The 18,076-nt window shown below is 38.7% G+C and overlaps 4 protein-coding genes across 5 annotated transcripts in view; all 4 read right to left on the reverse strand.

Annotated features, from left to right (window-relative positions):
* The window catches only part of LOC145215659 (sushi, von Willebrand factor type A, EGF and pentraxin domain-containing protein 1-like), a 96,461-nt gene that overhangs the window by 51,602 nt on the left and 26,783 nt on the right, over positions 1-18,076 (reverse strand). Inside the window, exon 1 of one of the 2 annotated variants that reach the window (XM_080084394.1) lies at positions 5,086-5,997. The exons of the other annotated variant lie outside the window; for it this stretch is intronic. Coding sequence (XP_079940520.1) covers positions 5,086-5,282 — 197 coding nt within the window. The 5' untranslated portion in view covers positions 5,283-5,997. Of the gene's footprint in view, positions 1-5,085; positions 5,998-18,076 lie in introns of those variants that run through there. 2 annotated transcript variants of the gene reach the window in all.
* On the reverse strand, positions 673-4,525 carry LOC145215493 (coagulation factor XIII B chain-like). The gene is made up of 4 exons (XM_080084197.1): positions 4,498-4,525; positions 4,272-4,367; positions 3,716-3,907; positions 673-2,340 (listed from the first exon to the last, which is right to left on the reverse strand). The coding sequence occupies exons 1-4, from the start codon at positions 4,523-4,525 to the stop codon at positions 2,147-2,149; spliced, it is 510 nt and encodes a 169-aa protein (XP_079940323.1). The 3' UTR covers positions 673-2,146.
* Positions 7,475-11,301, reverse strand: LOC145215494 (coagulation factor XIII B chain-like). The gene is made up of 4 exons (XM_080084198.1): positions 11,274-11,301; positions 11,053-11,148; positions 10,497-10,688; positions 7,475-9,099 (listed from the first exon to the last, which is right to left on the reverse strand). Exons 1-4 carry the CDS (start codon positions 11,299-11,301, stop codon positions 8,906-8,908), a joined length of 510 nt encoding a protein of 169 aa, XP_079940324.1. The 3' UTR covers positions 7,475-8,905.
* On the reverse strand, positions 14,251-17,846 carry LOC145215666 (coagulation factor XIII B chain-like). Its single transcript, XM_080084410.1, has 3 exons — positions 17,729-17,846; positions 17,184-17,375; positions 14,251-15,870 (listed from the first exon to the last, which is right to left on the reverse strand). The coding sequence occupies exons 1-3, from the start codon at positions 17,838-17,840 to the stop codon at positions 15,677-15,679; spliced, it is 498 nt and encodes a 165-aa protein (XP_079940536.1). The 5' UTR covers positions 17,841-17,846; the 3' UTR covers positions 14,251-15,676.

The raw sequence follows: 18,076 nt of genomic DNA on the forward strand, positions 1-18,076 counted from the left end.
ATTTTGCTCTACTATAAATAGCTTGTTTTCGACTTTGTCGCCGGTGAATTCTGGCTCTTTTCTGGGTCTATTTTTTGGTCTATTCTGGGTCTATTCTTAGACTATTTTTGAGTCTTCTAGTTTTATCCCATGTGGATGTGTAGCTGATTTGAACGTTCGCCTTTAACGTTATTCAAGAATACAAAGAAAGAAGAGACATATGTGTGGCTGTTAATCAGTCAGCTGTTATTGAGATGCAAAGATCAGACTCACCAAACAATTTGCAATGAACATCATAGTTTACATTGTAGCCGCCTTTAACAAGTCGCCATCGAGGCAGGTCGGGCTACAAAGTGGTGTATTCTTGAATAACATTAAAGGCGAACGTTCAAATCAGCTACACATCCACATGGGATAAAACTAGAAGACTCAAAAATAGTCTAAGAATAGACCCAGAATAGACCAAAAATAGACCCAGAAAAGAGCCAGAATTCACCGGCGACAAAGTCGAAAACAAGCTATTTATAGTAGAGCAAAATATTGGCTATTGCGTGAAACCTTTTTTCCTTTAAGTTATAGAATTCATTTTATGGCAAAGGTGCAATTCATAAAGTCATAGCGCTCTCTAACCGAGCTGCTATGCTTCTTCTCAAGTACGATCGGCTGCGTTCTACTTTAAACTTGAAACGGAAACGACAGTATAAACAAGAGGAAGTATGCGTAATGATGAACAAACACCTGTTTGTGCAGAACATTCTAGAATAACAAAATGACTCAAAATATCTTATGACTTGCATGAGAACGGAAATACCAACACTTGCATCCAGTTAAAAAGAGGTTAAACACTTCCCCTACATGCTGTGCAACATTATTGCAAACAACATGCTAACGTTAAACATAAACTTTGTGCAAATTAATATCATGGCCTCTACACGGGCAACACCAACACGGTTCTGATACTTGAGTGGCGTATAAAGCATCGGATGAGCGATAAGTCGACCAGAGAAATTATTTACATGCAAACGTTCGACCAAAATCCCATGTCAGTGATGCGCACATAAAAAACATACATGAGGTGTTTTACAGAACGTAATTTTATTCTAAGACTAACGCGACGGAAAGATAAATTGTGTCCTTGCTGTTTTTTATTTGAATGAAGATATCATATTGCGTCGCATGTACAGTTTGGCAATCCATCTAGCCCTAGCGGACACAGAAAGTGTTTGAAGTGTTGCTGATGTCACAAGAGTGTTACAAAACAAAGTCGCAACGCTATATTCCAGTTTCGAGGCATCCAGAATCAGTTACCCATTAACTTAACTCAGCCAACAAGAATAACAATACACAAAGCGATTAATCACAAGCTTCTGGGTCAACAAAATAAGGTTTAAAATAAAAATACACAGGTTTTCGACAAAGCCATTAAAACGGTGATTCGGCATTTCTGAATGTATTTTCGGAATAATTTTCCATGGTAATTGTGTAAACAAAACACTATAGGGATCGGAAAGTCTCGGCGCTATTCAATGTATACTAACATGTCTTAAAACGTGACTGAAATAACGTTTATTAAAGTGCGTACGATTTGTGTGAATTAGTTGGCAAACTAATTATTCCCAAGCGCAAAACGCACGAATGCTTATACAATCGTAATTGGGCGATTTGGTCAACGTTTCAACAGTGCTTCTAAACCTTGTTTTGCGGCGACCCAAGTATAACGCGTAGAGTAAAAGGACGTAAAGACGCAACTGTTTCAGACTTCTGTAAAACCACAATGGCACAAGACATTCGTCATGTAGGTCGTCAAGAGGCAACTTTTTGTTACAAGGATTCTCAATATAAAATACAGTACTCAGTTACCAAAAAACTACTCTGTAATTGACTAAACCAAATTAAATAAAGACCCACCCCGGGCCGCGACAAATATGTTGAAAGGCACTGGTTTGAGACAACTGCAAAAGTAAGGAAGAAAGGGAACAAGAAGAAAAACGGTAGTCGAGTAAAGTCACGATTAAAAGTTGTACAAACACGAGAAAAGTTTATTCCGACATTGGCCCACAATTGTTTGTATTTTTGCCGTTGTCCTTGGGACAATTGTCACATTCGTAATCCGTCATTTCTGCAATCATGTACGGAAGCTTATGGTTGAGCGAAAGAAATCAGACTATTACGGCCCGTCGTTGCAAATGTCAGGAAAGATGTTTGTCCAAAGCCCTTCAGCGCCGCAAATGTTTGTTCTAGTCATCATGGGCTTAGTGCCAAAGTTACATTCGTATGTAACGAATTCGTTGATCGCGTACATCTGCTTCTTTTGACTTTCTTCTAACAAACCCTCTGCCACTACAGGTGGTGGTGGGCAAACTGTGAAACAGTAAGAGAGAAAAAATAATTATCATGTTGTAGGGCAGGGGTGGGCAACCTGCGGCCCGCGGGCCGCATGCGGCCCTTCATTGAAGGTTATGCGGCCCGCAGAGATGCTTGGATTTCAAAAGTACTGGCAAACGAGTCCAATTATTACATATTTTTGCGCTGATAAAAACGCCTGGTGCTAGTTTTCTGCGATCTGTCAAAATGTGTCTGGAATCAAATACGAATTATACTTGTAGATAAGCATATTTGGTAAAAAAAAACGAAGCAAAATCACTCTGTGTTATGCACATGTGCGCGATCAAATTTGACATTTATAATTGGCCCTACAGTAACAAAGGTTGCCCACCCCTGTTGTAGGGCATTAGGAATTACAGTTTGCTATACATTACAGATGTTGGTTTCAAGACAAAAATTTTAAATAAAGTTCAGCGCCTGTATTAACTTACTTCGCAAATTGCAATAAAAGAAGAAGTCGACCACCAAAATAGTAGGAATGAATGTCTATGGGTCGCGAGAAATTACAAAACACAATTTTGGAAAGTATTTGGGTCACGTCAAAAAAAAGTGGGGAACCTTTTTGTTTATAAGGGCCACCAAACGGTTTATCAATAGTCGTTTACGCCGCATGGACTATTTCCCAGGCCAAGGACAGTGGTGTTCAAACTTAACGAAGTCGCACAGAATTGTCGTTTTGCAAATCCCTTGTATAGAGTTGTAGCACTTACGGTCCAAGCTAAATATAATCCCTTACTGCATTTCAATCTTAACTACAACATTCAGGATTTATTTAACCTAGAAACTCGCTTGATTACAAATATCAAGGATCTAAGAGCACCGTGTGACATCACAGACAAGTTTAAGACATTCGATTATGCGCAAACAATTGTTCTTTTGCAACTAAAGTAACATTTTAGAACCTTGGAGTCTTGGTAGCACTACGGAAATCGCCATGCAAACCACTATGGGACCGTTTGGCTCTAGTTTGAAAACCGCTGCCCTAGAACTAATCAAATAGTAATGTGGAATAAAGATCGAAAAATACGTTTCTGTCTATATTTCAGCGCCTGGTGCAGTCCGTAATTTTAACATCCTAAAATGTATTTTGATATCAATAGCCGCACTAGTGCCCTAAAAGGCCGTTCCCCACCCCTGCCCTATTTTGTTTGCTTTACAAACTAGAGTGACATCCCAGTTTGAAGCAACATCATCAAAATTAAGATACAAATGGCAGGTTAGGCTACAGTCAAAAGTATCCAGATTTGACTTTTTGAATTTCTGTGCAGGCCACTGTCAACGCCACATGTTGTCCATTAAAATGGCAGCTTATAGCATTAAAATGGCAGCTTACCAAATGGGATAAACTGACCTGTTGGGGTGCATAATGGTAAGGAAGCACCAGTAAGCGACCATGTTCCATCATTTTCACATGTATTTATGGTGGAAGCTCCAGTGATTGTTATACCGTTACAACAATCATAAGTTACTGTATCTGTCGGTGAATATGAATCTTTAAACGGTGAAAATGTACCCAGATTGACAGATGGAGGTTGACTACAACCTAAAAAACAAAAATACTAGGATATTCTTGACCCACAAATGTTGCAAAACAGTCAAAGATGACAAGAAACAAAAAAGCCACAAAACAATACAATAACATGACAAAGTTAATTTCAAAAGTGACCAATACAAAAATATTTTTTTAGATAAACAAACTTTGGAACGTCACCCATGCACTGAAGAATTCACTCCTACAATCTCAGATTTAAGTTGGAAATGTTTTTTACCATGAACAAAAGCTTTGTGCCAACAAACTATAGATGTACAAGTTAAACAAGTAAACCAAGTGTGACCCTCCAACGTGAGTTTAAAAAGTATAAATTGGCTTAGCCCGGAACTTATCAAAACATTTATTAAAAACTGACCGACACATGATGGCAAGGAATCACCAGTAAGTGACCATGTATAAGACGAAATCCAGGTATAAGACGAAACTACACTTGACACTTTTTCTAGTATAGCTATTTATTGGTATACAGTAACACCGGGTGTACATCTGATCTTACTAGAACATTTAAGCGTATAAAAGTCTACAATTTATTCAGTTCATATATATTTTTTTAATCCTGGCAAAAGCAAAGCCTACCGTACAATCGTAACTTTCTGCTGAGAAAATCATTTTGACTTTTCCGCCCAAAATTCATAAACAATAAATGCAATTGTCAATAAACATCTTACACATTTTAATTATAAAATATTATTTTCGCTGGCACGTTTCAACCGATGCTTCATTTGCGACGTAAAAACTTTTCAAGGGACAAAAAATGGTTTCCATAATCGCTTTATAAAACGTTTTTGCATCAAATGTGTCAACAAAACAATGCCGACAGATTCTTGCCAGGGGAATCCCCGTTATGACCGCCGGCGTGAGTTCGCTTCACGACTGGTAAAGTATTTTCGTCTGTGTACCGGCCTAGGGCTCTTGCTTGCGTTCGGCGCATGGCCCAGGCTATTCGTCGGAACTAAGCGAAACAGGCCCCCGATATGGGCTGCAAATTATGGCATTTGGACCCTTTCGTATGCAAACTTAAAAGCGCTTAATATAAGGTTTAATGTTTGCTTTTACGATTGAAACTCCATTTAAAGCCTAGGCTTTGTTATGGAATTAAAGACTATGTAATATAATTGTGGTCTAAACTTATCATATAGGCTATTGGATAAGTGATCAGTGAAACTTACTTCAGAATGCATTCGATTCGGTTGACAACTCCATCACAAGATTCGCGCGACAAAATCGAAATATCACAAGTTGCTTGCGATTGTTGGGCAACAATGGTTTGTAAACACAGTAAAACGCAGACCAGCAGAGTATCCAGCCACCGTCGTAAGTTAAATTGTTGTGGTGGAAAAATTTTGATGTGGCCTTTCGACTTCATGTTTTGCCGCAACCACAAACACGCACGACCCGGCTTACGGCAATGCGGTGCTGCCCGCTCTGTCACAGTTTTAACGTGATCGACAGAATGAAATTATTGACGCCAAACCTGAAAAGATAAGATCAGTATTAACCGCCAATTCGTACCGCGCCCAGAAGTCGTGAAATGTGCGATAATTTTGGGCTTAAAGTAACCAATTGGCTTCAATTTCTAGTAATCGACTGTACGCAGTCTGGATTCTACCTGTTAGTATTGAGTTGCGCACAGTTATTTAGCACGGAACCAAACAGCACTTGCAAATATTAGTGTTTGCTGTTCCGGACAATACTATTGTGTGACGCTAATGTATACAAAGCGTTTCACAGTTGATGGATTGTCACACAACAGGCATAGTAGTCAACTTCTAAAACATGACTTTCGACGCCCAAAGTGCCGATGTTTACGTATCATTTCTGGCGTAACTATCTGCAACAATATCTTCGCCTGTTTCTATTCATTTTTGATTCTAGATTTTAATGATTTTCGGTGACTTCTATGTCTGCCTTAACAGCTTCTTTGTCTTCAACTTATGGGCTTCAGCTACACGTCTATTCCTTACTGCGCTGTTTAGTTTTTATCACGACGTTTTGACGTTCCTGATTATGTGCGAATCTCGACCAGTATTTTTAATGTCTGTATAAGGGTCAAGCGCTTTAGACGAAAGTCGTTTTCTTTCTGTTCTATTTTTACCCTTCCGTGTTGCAGAGGGACACATGCGTCAATAACGGTCTATCTCTCAATGTGAGGTGAAAAAATATTGGTTGGTCAGACCTGGCAAAATTTTGCTCGAGGCAAACCGACAAGCCTGTGCCGGCCACGAGAAAGGTTTTAGAAGAAATGTGAATTCTCGATTGCGTCAGGGGACCGCGTTCAACGGTGTCTGACTTTTTCAACACCTTTCGCGTGCACGCCTTAGGAGAAACAATATAATCGCCGTTTAACGCTGGGGCATCAGAACACATTTAAATTTTTATTCCTGTAAAAGTGATCGAAATATTTATTCTAAACAGTTTAGGTTATATCTAAATTTTACCTTTTTATTATCAAAAAAACGAAATTGGGTGAAACTCTAAATAGGTTTCAGTTTCAGATATAAAAGGTTTTGAATGACCAGAGTTGAAACCGTTTGATTAATAACAAAAATAAACAATGTTTTACATTTCTTTTGCTCGAATTATGCGTTTGTTGTCACGATAATTTTTTTATGTTCATAAATTGATAGAAATCGCACAGGTTTGCTATAATACAACACTGTTCTTGCCTTCTGGGCATTTAAATGTAAACTTGGTTGAACAACGTACAAGTCCCACTTAGCTTGTTACATCGACTTAACTGTGTCTGGGTCGATGACGCATCATTATGTTCCGCTGTTACATAAGACTTCCGAACATCGTCGTTATCTGCAGCACGTACGATCTCGATTTGCACGGTTTATAAACCATCTTCAAATCAATACATATACCAGGGGCTCCATAATACAGCATTGACCTTGCCAACCGGCCACACTGAACACATTCATTAAACTTTTTGCACTAATCCGGTAAATGTATAGTTACATTTTCATATCGGGGAATCCCCATGCACAACCATGTGGACTTTGCTTCATTGGTCCAACACAACATATGTAAAACGTCTGTGTGTTTTGTTTGTGAACGAGCGAAAAAGTAAACATGTTTGCGTCCCATGAATGCGCAACTTAAATCACCTGTTACGTGATATTTGACAATATCGGAGCAGCTGTGGCGCGTTTGACCTTGTTACCTACATTGCGTTACTCAACATTGTTATAGCTAAAGTATTTTGTCGACATAAGGTATTGTTTTAAGCCATTACCTTAATTTGTTGGCCAACAACCTTTTTCAAAGCCTACCTATAAACTTCCACAATCCTAATACCCCCCTATGTAGTGTTATATAAATGCCACCACATAAAAACATTGACACTGTTTGAGCAAACACGCGAAAACAATTTGCTTTAACAACGTTCTGAAGAACATGACTAACAACTTAAACAAAATTAGTTGAAACTTCTGAGAAAGACCTAATTATTCAATCTCAAATTGCACAATCACTTTATTGGCTGTGAGGTTATTTCATCGAACCTAAACCTTTAGGCAACTACTGTTAGTTTCTCAAGCACAAATACACCTTACATTGGATCAAACACCATGTTTACTGTTTTGCAACAAGAAATTGCGGTGCTATCTTTATCTTTGATGCAAATGTTAGGCAGGGTGTGTCGGGTAATGGGATAATTCTGGGCGAAATATCGTTTTTGCGTTTATGTCGCATCTCATTTTCGACCCGTCTAATACACTTGTGGGTTTATGGATGTAAATATGCGGGCAACACCAACACGGTTCTGAAACTTGAGTGGCGTATAAAGCATCGGATGAGCGATAAGTCGACCAGAGAAATTATTTACATGCAAACGTTCGACCAAAATCCCATGTCAGTGATGCGCACATAAAAAAACATACATGAGGTGTTTTACAGAACGTAATTTTATTCTAAGACTAACGCGACGGAAAGATAAATTGTGTCCTTGCTGTTTTTTATTTGAATGAAGATATCATATTGCGTCGCATGTACAGTTTGGCAATCCATCTAGCCCTAGCGGACACAGAAAGTGTTTGAAGTGTTGCTGATGTCACAATAGCAGAGTGTTACAAAACAAAGTCGCAACGCTATATTCCAGTTTCGAGGCATCCAGAATCAGTTACCCATTAACTTAACTCAGCCAACAAGAATAACAATACACAAAGCGATTAATCACAAGCTTCTGGGTCAACAAAATAAGGTTTAAAATAAAAATACACAGGTTTTCGACAAAGCCATTAAAACGGTGATTCGGCATTTCTGAATGTATTTTCGGAATAGTTTTCCATGGTAATTGTGTAAACAAAACACTATAGGGATCGGAAAGTCTCGGCGCTATTCAATGTATACTAACATGTCTTAAAACGTGACTGAAATAACGTTTATTAAAGTGCGTACGATTTGTGTGAATTAGTTGGCAAACTAATTATTCCCAAGCGCAAAACGCACGAATGCTTATACAATCGTAATTGGGCGATTTGGTCAACGTTTCAACAGTGCTTCTAAACCTTGTTTTGCGGCGACCCAAGTATAACGCGTAGAGTAAAAGGACGTTGTAAAGACGCAACTGTTTCAGACTTCTGTAAAACCACAATGGCACAAGACATTCGTCATGTAGGTCGTCAAGAGGCAACTTTTTGTTACAAGGATTCTCAATATAAAATACAGTACTCAGTTACCAAAAAACTACTCTGTAATTGACTAAACCAAATTAAATAAAGACCCACCCCGGGCCGCGACAAATATGTTGAAAGGCACTGGTTTGAGACAACTGCAAAAGTAAGGAAGAAAGGGAACAAGAAGAAAAACGGTAGTCGAGTAAAGTCACGATTAAAAGTTGTACAAACACGAGAAAAGTTTATTCCGACATTGGCCCACAATTGTTTGTATTTTTGCCGTTGTCCTTGGGACAATTGTCACATTCGTAATCCGTCATTTCTGCAATCATGTACGGAAGCTTATGGTTGAGCGAAAGAAATCAGACTATTACGGTCCGTCGTTGCAAATGTCAGGAAAGATGTTTGTCCAAAGCCCTTCAGCGCCGCAAATGTTTGTTCTAGTCATCATGGGCGTAGTGCCAAAGTTACATTCGTATGTAACGAATTCGTTGATCGCGTACATCTGCTTCTTTTGACTTTCTTCTAACAAACCCTCTGCCACTACAGGTGGTGGTGGGCAAACTGTGAAACAGTAAGAGAGAAAAAATAATTATCATGTTGTAGGGCAGGGGTGGGCAACCTGCGGCCCGCGGGCCGCATGCGGCCCTTCATTGAAGGTTGTGCGGCCCGCAGAGATGCTTGGATTTCAAAAGTACTCGCAAACGAGTCCAATTATTACATATTTTTGCGCTGATAAAAACGCCTGGTGCTAGTTTTCTGCGATCTGTCAAAATGTGTCTAGAATCAAATACGAATTATACTTGTAGATAAGCATATTTGGTAAAAAAAACGAAGCAAAATCACTCTGTGTTATGCACATGTGCGCGATCAAATTTGACATTTATAATTGGCCCTACAGTAACAAAGGTTGCCCACCCCTGTTGTAGGGCATTAGGAATTACAGTTTGCTATACATTACAGATGTTGGTTTCAAGACAAAAATTTTAAATAAAGTTCAGCGCCTGTATTAACTTACTTCGCAAATTGCAATAAAAGAAGAAGTCGACCACCAAAATAGTAGGAATGAATGTCTATGGGTCGCGAGAAATTACAAAACACAATTTTGGAAAGTATTTGGGTCACGTCAAAAAAAAAGTGGGGAACCTTTTTGTTTATAAGGGCCACCAAACGGTTTATCAATAGTCGTTTACGCCGCATGGACTATTTCCCAGGCCAAGGACAGTGGTGTTCAAACTTAACGACGTCGCACAGAATTGTCGTTTTGCAAATCCCTTGTATAGAGTTGTAGCACTTACGGTCCAAGATAAATATAATCCCTTACTGCATTTCAATCTTAACTACAACATTCAAGATTTATTTAACCTAGAAACTCGCTTGATTACAAATATCAATGATCTAAGAGCACCGTGTGACATCACAGACAAGTTTAAGACATTCGATTATGCGCAAACAATTGTTCTTTTGCAACTAAAGTAACATTTTAGAACCTTGGAGTCTTGGTAGCACTACGGAAATCGCCATGCAAACCACTATGGGACCGTTTGGCTCTAGTTTGAAAACCGCTGCCCTAGAACTAATCAAATAGTAATGTGGAATAAAGATCGAAAAATACGTTTCTGTCTATATTTCAGCGCCTGGTGCAGTCCGTAATTTAACATCCTAAAATGTATTTTGATATCAAAGGCCGCACTTAGTGCCCTAAAAGGCCGCATGCGGCCTTTAGGCCGCAGGTTCCCCACCCCTGCCCTATTTTGTTTGCTTTACAAACTAGAGTGACATCCCAGTTTGAAGCAACATCATCAAAATTACGATACAAATGGCAGGTTAGGCTACAGTCAAAAGTATCCAGATTTGACTGTTTGAATTTCTGTGCAGGCCACTGTCAACGCCACATGTTGTCCATCAAAATGGCAGCTTACAGCATTAAAATGGCAGCTTACCAAATGGGATAAACTGACCTGTTGGGGTGCACAATGTAAAGGAAGCACCAGTAAGCGACCATGTTCCATCATTTTCACATGTATTTATGGTGGAAGCTCCAGTGATTGTTATACCGTTACAACAATCATAAGTTACTGTTTCTAACAGTGCATATGAATCTTTAAACGGTGAAAATGTACCCAGATTGACAGATGGAGGTTGACTACAACCTAAAAAACAAAAATAATAGGATATTCTTGACCCACAAATGTTGCAAAACAGTCAAAGATGACAAGAAACAAAAAAGCCACAAAACAATACAATAACATGACAAAGTTAATTTCAAAAGTGACCAATACAAAAATATTTTTTTAGATAAACAAACTTTGGAACGTCACCCATGCACTGAAGAATTCACTCCTACAATCTCAGATTTAAGTTGGAAATGTTTTTTACCATGAACAAAAGCTCTGTGCCAGCAAACTATAGTTGTACAAGTCAAATAAGTAAACCAAGTGTGACCCTCCAACGTGAGTTTAAAAAGTATAAATTGGCTTAGCCCGGAACTTATCAAAACATTTATTAAAAACTGACCGACACATGATGGCAAGGAATCACCAGTAAGTGACCATGTATAAGACGAAATCCAGGTATAAGACGAAACTACACTTGACACTTTTTCTAGTATAGCTATTTATTGGTATACAGTAACACCGGGTGTACATCTGATCTTACTAGAACATTTAAGCGTATAAAAGTCTACAATTTATTCAGTTCATATATATTTTTTTAATCCTGGCAAAAGCCTACCGTACAATCGTAACTTTCTGCTGAGAAAATCATTTTGACTTTTCCGCCCAAAATTCATAAACAATAAATGCAATTGTCAATAAACATCTTACACATTTTAATTATAAAATATTATTTTCGCTGGCACGTTTCAACCGATGCTTCATTTGCGACGTAAAAACTTTTCAAGGGACAAAAAATGGTTTTCATAATCGCTTTATAAAACGTTTTTGCATCAAATGTGTCAACAAAACAATGCCGACAGATTCTTGCCAGGGGAATCCCCGTTATGACCGCCGGCGTGAGTTCGCTTCACGACTGGTAAAGTATTTTCGTCTGTGTACCGGCCTAGGGCTCTTGCTTGCGTTCGGCGCATGGCCCAGGCTATTCGTCGGAACTAAGCGAAACAGGCCCCCGATATGGGCTGCAAATTATGGCATTTGGACCCTTTCGTATGCAAACTTAAAAGCGCTTAATATAAGGTTTAATGTTTGCTTTTACGATTGAAACTCCATTTAAAGCCTAGTCTTTGTTATGGAATTAAAGACTATGTAATATAATTGTGGTCTAAACTTATCATATAGGCTATTGGATAAGTGATCAGTGAAACTTACTTCAGAATGCATTCGATTCGGTTGACAACTCCATCACAAGATTCGCGCGACAAAATCGAAATATCACAAGTTGCTTGCGATTGTTGGGCAACAATGGTTTGTAAACACAGTAAAACGCAGACCAGCAGAGTATCCAGCCACCGTCGTAAGTTAAATTGTTGTGGTGGAAAAATTTTGATGTGGCCTTTCGACTTCATGTTTTGCCGCAACCACAAACACGCACGACCCGGCTTACGGCAATGCGGTGCTGCCCGCTCTGTCACAGTTTTAACGTGATCGACAGAATGAAATTATTGACGCCAAACCTGAAAAGATAAGATCAGTATTAACCGCCAATTCGTACCGCGCCCAGAAGTCGTGAAATGTGCGATAATTTTGGGCTTAAAGTAACCAATTGGCTTCAATTTCTAGTAATCGACTGTACGCAGTCTGGATTCTACCTGTTAGTATTGAGTTGCGCACAGTTATTTAGCACGGAACCAAACAGCACTTGCAAATATTAGTGTTTGCTGTTCCGGACAATACTATTGTGTGACGCTAATGTATACAAAGCGTTTCACAGTTGATGGATTGTCACACAACAGGCATAGTAGTCAACTTCTAAAACATGACTTTCGACGCCCAAAGTGCCGATGTTTACGTATCATTTCTGGCGTAACTATCTGCAACAATATCTTCGCCTGTTTCTATTCATTTTTGATTCTAGATTTTAATGATTTTCGGTGACTTCTATGTCTGCCTTAACAGCTTCTTTGTCTTCAACTTATGGGCTTCAGCTACACGTCTATTCCTTACTGCGCTGTTTAGTTTTTATCACGACGTTTTGACGTTCCTGATTATGTGCGAATCTCGACCAGTATTTTTAATGTCTGTATAAGGGTCAAGCGCTTTAGACGAAAGTCGTTTTCTTTCTGTTCTATTTTTACCCTTCCGTGTTGCAGAGGGACACATGCGTCAATAACGGTCTATCTCTCAATGTGAGGTGAAAAAATATTGGTTGGTCAGACCTGGCAAAATTTTGCTCGAGGCAAACCGACAAGCCTGTGCCGGCCACGAGAAAGGTTTTAGAAGAAATGTGAATTCTCGATTGCGTCAGGGGACCGCGTTCAACGGTGTCTGACTTTTTCAACACCTTTCGCGTGCACGCCTTAGGAGAAACAATATAATCGCCGTTTAACGCTGGGGCATCAGAACACATTTAAATTTTTATTCCTGTAAAAGTGATCGAAATATTTATTCTAAACAGTTTAGGTTATATCTAAATTTTACCTTTTTATTATCAAAAAAACGAAATTGGGTGAAACTCTAAATAGGTTTCAGTTTCAGATATAAAAGGTTTTGAATGACCAGAGTTGAAACCGTTTGATTAATAACAAAAATAAACAATGTTTTACATTTCTTTTGCTCGAATTATGCGTTTGTTGTCACGATAATTTTTTTATGTTCATAAATTGATAGAAATCGCACAGGTTTGCTATAATACAACACTGTTCTTGCCTTCTGGGCATTTAAATGTAAACTTGGTTGAACAACGTACAAGTCCCACTTAGCTTGTTACATCGACTTAACTGTGTCTGGGTCGATGACGCATCATTATGTTCCGCTGTTACATAAGACTTCCGAACATCGTCGTTATCTGCAGCACGTACGATCTCGATTTGCACGGTTTATAAACCATCTTCAAATCAATACATATACCAGGGGCTCCATAATACAGCATTGACCTTGCCAACCGGCCACACTGAACACATTCATTAAACTTTTTGCACTAATCCGGTAAATGTATAGTTACATTTTCATATCGGGGAATCCCCATGCACAACCATGTGGACTTTGCTTCATTGGTCCAACACAACATATGTAAAACGTCTGTGTGTTTTGTTTGTGAACGAGCGAAAAAGTAAACATGTTTGCGTCCCATGAATGCGCAACTTAAATCACCTGTTACGTGATATTTGACAATATCGGAGCAGCTGTGGCGCGTTTGACCTTGTTACCTACATTGCGTTACTCAACATTGTTATAGCTAAAGTATTTTGTCGACATAAGGTATTGTTTTAAGCCATTACCTTAATTTGTTGGCCAACAACCTTTTTCAAAGCCTACCTATAAACTTCCACAATCCTAATACCCCCCTATGTAGTGTTATATAAATGCCACCACATAAAAACATTGACACTGTTTGAGCAAACACGCGAAAACAATTTGCTTTAACAACGTTCTGAAGAACATGACTAACAACTTAAACAAAATTAGTTGAAACTTCTGAGAAAGACCTAATTATTCAATCTCAAATTGCACAATCACTTTATTGGCTGTGAGGTTATTTCATCGAACCTAAACCTTTAGGCAACTACTGTTAGTTTCTCAAGCACAAATACACCTTACATTGGATCAAACACCATGTTTACTGTTTTGCAACAAGAAATTGCGGTGCTATCTTTATCTTTGATGCAAATGTTAGGCAGGGTGTGTCGGGTAATGGGATAATTCTGGGCGAAATATCGTTTTTGCGTTTATGTCGCATCTCATTTTCGACCCGTCTAATACACTTGTGGGTTTATGGATGTAAATATGCGGGCAACACCAACACGGTTCTGAAACTTGAGTGGCGTATAAAGCATCGGATGAGCGATAAGTCGACCAGAGAAATTATTTACATGCAAACGTTCGACCAAAATCCCATGTCAGTGATGCGCACATAAAAAAACATACATGAGGTGTTTTACAGAACGTAATTTTATTCTAAGACTAACGCGACGGAAAGATAAATTGTGTCCTTGCTGTTTTTTATTTGAATGAAGATATCATATTGCGTCGCATGTACAGTTTGGCAATCCATCTAGCCCTAGCGGACACAGAAAGTGTTTGAAGTGTTGCTGATGTCACAATAGCAGAGTGTTACAAAACAAAGTCGCAACGCTATATTCCAGTTTCGAGGCATCCAGAATCAGTTACCCATTAACTTAACTCAGCCAACAAGAATAACAATACACAAAGCGATTAATCACAAGCTTCTGGGTCAACAAAATAAGGTTTAAAATAAAAATACACAGGTTTTCGACAAAGCCATTAAAACGGTGATTCGGCATTTCTGAATGTATTTTCGGAATAATTTTCCATGGTAATTGTGTAAACAAAACACTATAGGGATCGGAAAGTCTCGGCGCTATTCAATGTATACTAACATGTCTTAAAACGTGACTGAAATAACGTTTATTAAAGTGCGTACGATTTGTGTGAATTAGTTGGTAAACTAATTATTCCCAAGCGCAAAACGCACGAATGCTTATACAATCGTAATTGGGCGATTTGGTAAACGTTTCAACAGTACTTCTAAACCTTGTTTTGCGGCGACCCAAGTATAACGCGTAGAGTAAAAGGACGTAAAGACGCAACTGTTTCAGACTTCTGTAAAACCACAATGGCACAAGACATTCGTCATGTAGGTCGTCAAGAGGCAACTTTGTGACAAGGATTCTCAATATAAAATACAGTACTCAGTTACCAAAAAACTACTCTGTAATTGACTAAACCAAATTAAATAAAGACCCACCCCGGGCCGCGACAAATATGTTGAAAGGCACTGGTTTGAGACAACTGCAAAAGTAAGGAAGAAAGGGAACAAGAAGAAAAACGGTAGTCGAGTAAAGTCACGATTAAAAGTTGTACAAACACGAGAAAAGTTTATTCCGACATTGGCCCACAATTGTTTGTATTTTTGCCGTTGTCCTTGGGACAATTGTCACATTCGTAATCCGTCATTTCTGCAATCATGTACGGAAGCTTATGGTCGAGCGAAAGAAATCAGACTATTACGGTACGTCCTTGCAAATGTCAGGAAAGATGTTTGTCCAAAGCCCTTCAGCGCCGCAAATGTTTGTTCTAGTCATCATGGGCTCAGTGTCAAAGTTACATTCGTATGTAACGAATTCGTTGATCGCGTACATCTGCTTCTTTTGACTTTCTTCTAACAAACCCTCTGCCACTACAGGTGGTGGTGGGCAAACTGTGAAACAGTAAGAGAGAGAAAATAATTATCATGTTGTAGGGCAGGGGTGGGCAACCTGCGACTCGCAAACGAGTCCAATTATTACATATTTTTGCGCTGATAAAAACGCCTGATGCTAGTTTTCTGCGATCTGTCAAAATGTGTCTAGAATCAATTACGAATTATACTTGTAGATAAGCATATTTGGTAAAAAAAACGAAGCAAAATCACTCTGTGTTATGCACATGTGCGCGATCAAATTTGACATTTATAATTGGCCCTACAGTAACAAAGGTTGCCCACCCCTGTTGTAGGGCATTAGGAATTACAGTTTGCTATACATTACAGATGTTGGTTTCAAGACAAAAATTTTAAATAAAGTTCAGCGCCTGTATTAACTTACTTCGCAAATTGCAATAAAAGAAGAAGTCGACCACCAAAATAGTAGGAATGAATGTCTATGGGTCGCGAGAAATTACAAAACACAATTTTGGAAAGTATTTGGGTCACGTCAAAAAAAAGTGGGGAACCTTTTTGTTTATAAGGGCCACCAAACGGTTTATCAATAGTCGTTTACGCCGCATGGACTATTTCCCAGGCCAAGGACAGTGGTGTTCAAACTTAACAACGTCGCACAGAATTGTCGTTTTGCAAATCCCTTGTATAGAGTTGTAGCACTTACGGTCCAAGATAAATATAATTCCTTACTACATTTCAATCTTAACTACAACATTCAGGATTTATTTAACCTAGAAACTCGCTTGTTTACAAATATCAAGGATCTAAGAGCACCGTGTGACATCACAGACAAGTTTAAGACATTCGATTATGCGCAAACAATTGTTCTTTTGCAACTAAAGTAACATTTTAGAACCTTGGAGTCTTGGTAGCACTACGGAAATCGCCATGCAAACCACTATGGGACCGTTTGGCTCTAGTTTGAAAACCGCTGCCCTAGAACTAATCAAATAGTAATGTGGAATAAAGATCGAAAAATACGTTTCTGTCTATATTTCAGCGCCTGGTGCAGTCCGTAATTTTAACATCCTAAAATGTATTTTGATATCAAAGGCCGCACTTAGTGCCCTAAAAGGCCGCATGCGGTTCCCCACCCCTGCCCTATTTTGTTTGCTTTACAAACTAGAGTGACATCCCAGTTTGAAGCAACATCATCAAAATTAAGATACAAATGGCAGGTTAGGCTACAGTCAAAAGTATCCAGATTTGACTTTTTGAATTTCTGTGCAGGCCACTGTCAACGCCACATGTTGTCCATTAAAATGGCAGCTTATAGCATTAAAATGGCAGCTTACCAAATGGGATAAACTGACCTGTTGGAGTGCATAATGGTAAGGAAGCACCAGTAAGCGACCATGTTCCATCATTTTCACATGTATTTATGGTGGAAGCTCCAGTGATTGTTATACCGTTACAACAATCATAAGTTACTGTATCTGTCGGTGAATATGAATCTTTAAACGGTGAAAATGTACCCAGATTGACAGATGGAGGTTGACTACAACCTAAAAAACAAAAATACTAGGATATTCTTGACCCACAAATGTTGCAAAACAGTCAAAGATGACAAGAAACAAAAAAAACACAAAACAATACAATAACATGACAAAGTTAATTTCAAAAGTGACCAATACAAAAATATTTTTTTAGATAAACAAACTTTGGAACGTCACCCATGCACTGAAGAATTCACTCCTACAATCTCAGATTTAAGTTGGAAATGTTTTTTACCATGAACAAAAGCTCTGTGCCAGCAAACTATAGTTGTACAAGTCAAATAAGTAAACCAAGTGTGACCCTCCAACGTGAGTTTAAAAAGTATAAATGGAACGTATCAAAACATTTATTAAAAACTGACCGACACATGATGGCAAGGAATCACCAGTAAGTGACCATGTATAAGACGAAATCCAGGTATAAGACGAAACTATACTTGAATAAATGCAATTGTCAATAAACATCTTACACATTTTAATTATAAAATATTATTTTCGCTGGCACGTTTCAACCGATGCTTCATTTGCGACGTAAAAACTTTTCAAGGGACAAAAAATGGTTTCCATAATCGCTTTATAAAACGTTTTTGCATCAAATGTGTCAACAAAACAATGCCGACAGATTCTTGCCAGGGGATTCCCCGTTATGACCGCCGGCGTGAGTTCGCTTCACGACTGGTAAGTATTTTCGTCTGTGTACCGGCCTAGGG

This window comes from Phallusia mammillata, chromosome 2, assembly GCF_965637545.1.
Source record: "Phallusia mammillata chromosome 2, kaPhaMamm4.hap1.1, whole genome shotgun sequence".
Taxonomy (NCBI): Eukaryota; Metazoa; Chordata; class Ascidiacea; order Phlebobranchia; family Ascidiidae; genus Phallusia; species Phallusia mammillata.

Bases quoted from the DNA above. Each gene is read 5' to 3' on its own strand.
- LOC145215494 (XM_080084198.1), bottom strand. From the start codon at position 11,301: ATGATTTTCTCAGCAGAAAGTTACGATT. The intron at 10,689-11,052 runs GTCAGTTTTTAA...TTTGTTTTTTAG, and splicing joins TTCCTTGCCATCATGTGTCG to GTTGTAGTCAACCTCCATCT. The intron at 9,100-10,496 runs GTCAGTTTATCC...ACTGTTTCACAG, and splicing joins TACATTGTGCACCCCAACAG to TTTGCCCACCACCACCTGTA.
- LOC145215666 (XM_080084410.1), bottom strand. From the start codon at position 17,840: ATGTGTAAGATGTTTATTGACAATTGCATTTATTCAAGTATAGTTTCG. The intron at 17,376-17,728 runs GTCAGTTTTTAA...TTTGTTTTTTAG, and splicing joins TTCCTTGCCATCATGTGTCG to GTTGTAGTCAACCTCCATCT. The intron at 15,871-17,183 runs GTCAGTTTATCC...ACTGTTTCACAG, and splicing joins ACCATTATGCACTCCAACAG to TTTGCCCACCACCACCTGTA.
- LOC145215493 (XM_080084197.1), bottom strand. From the start codon at position 4,525: ATGATTTTCTCAGCAGAAAGTTACGATT. The intron at 3,908-4,271 runs GTCAGTTTTTAA...TTTGTTTTTTAG, and splicing joins TTCCTTGCCATCATGTGTCG to GTTGTAGTCAACCTCCATCT. The intron at 2,341-3,715 runs GTCAGTTTATCC...ACTGTTTCACAG, and splicing joins ACCATTATGCACCCCAACAG to TTTGCCCACCACCACCTGTA.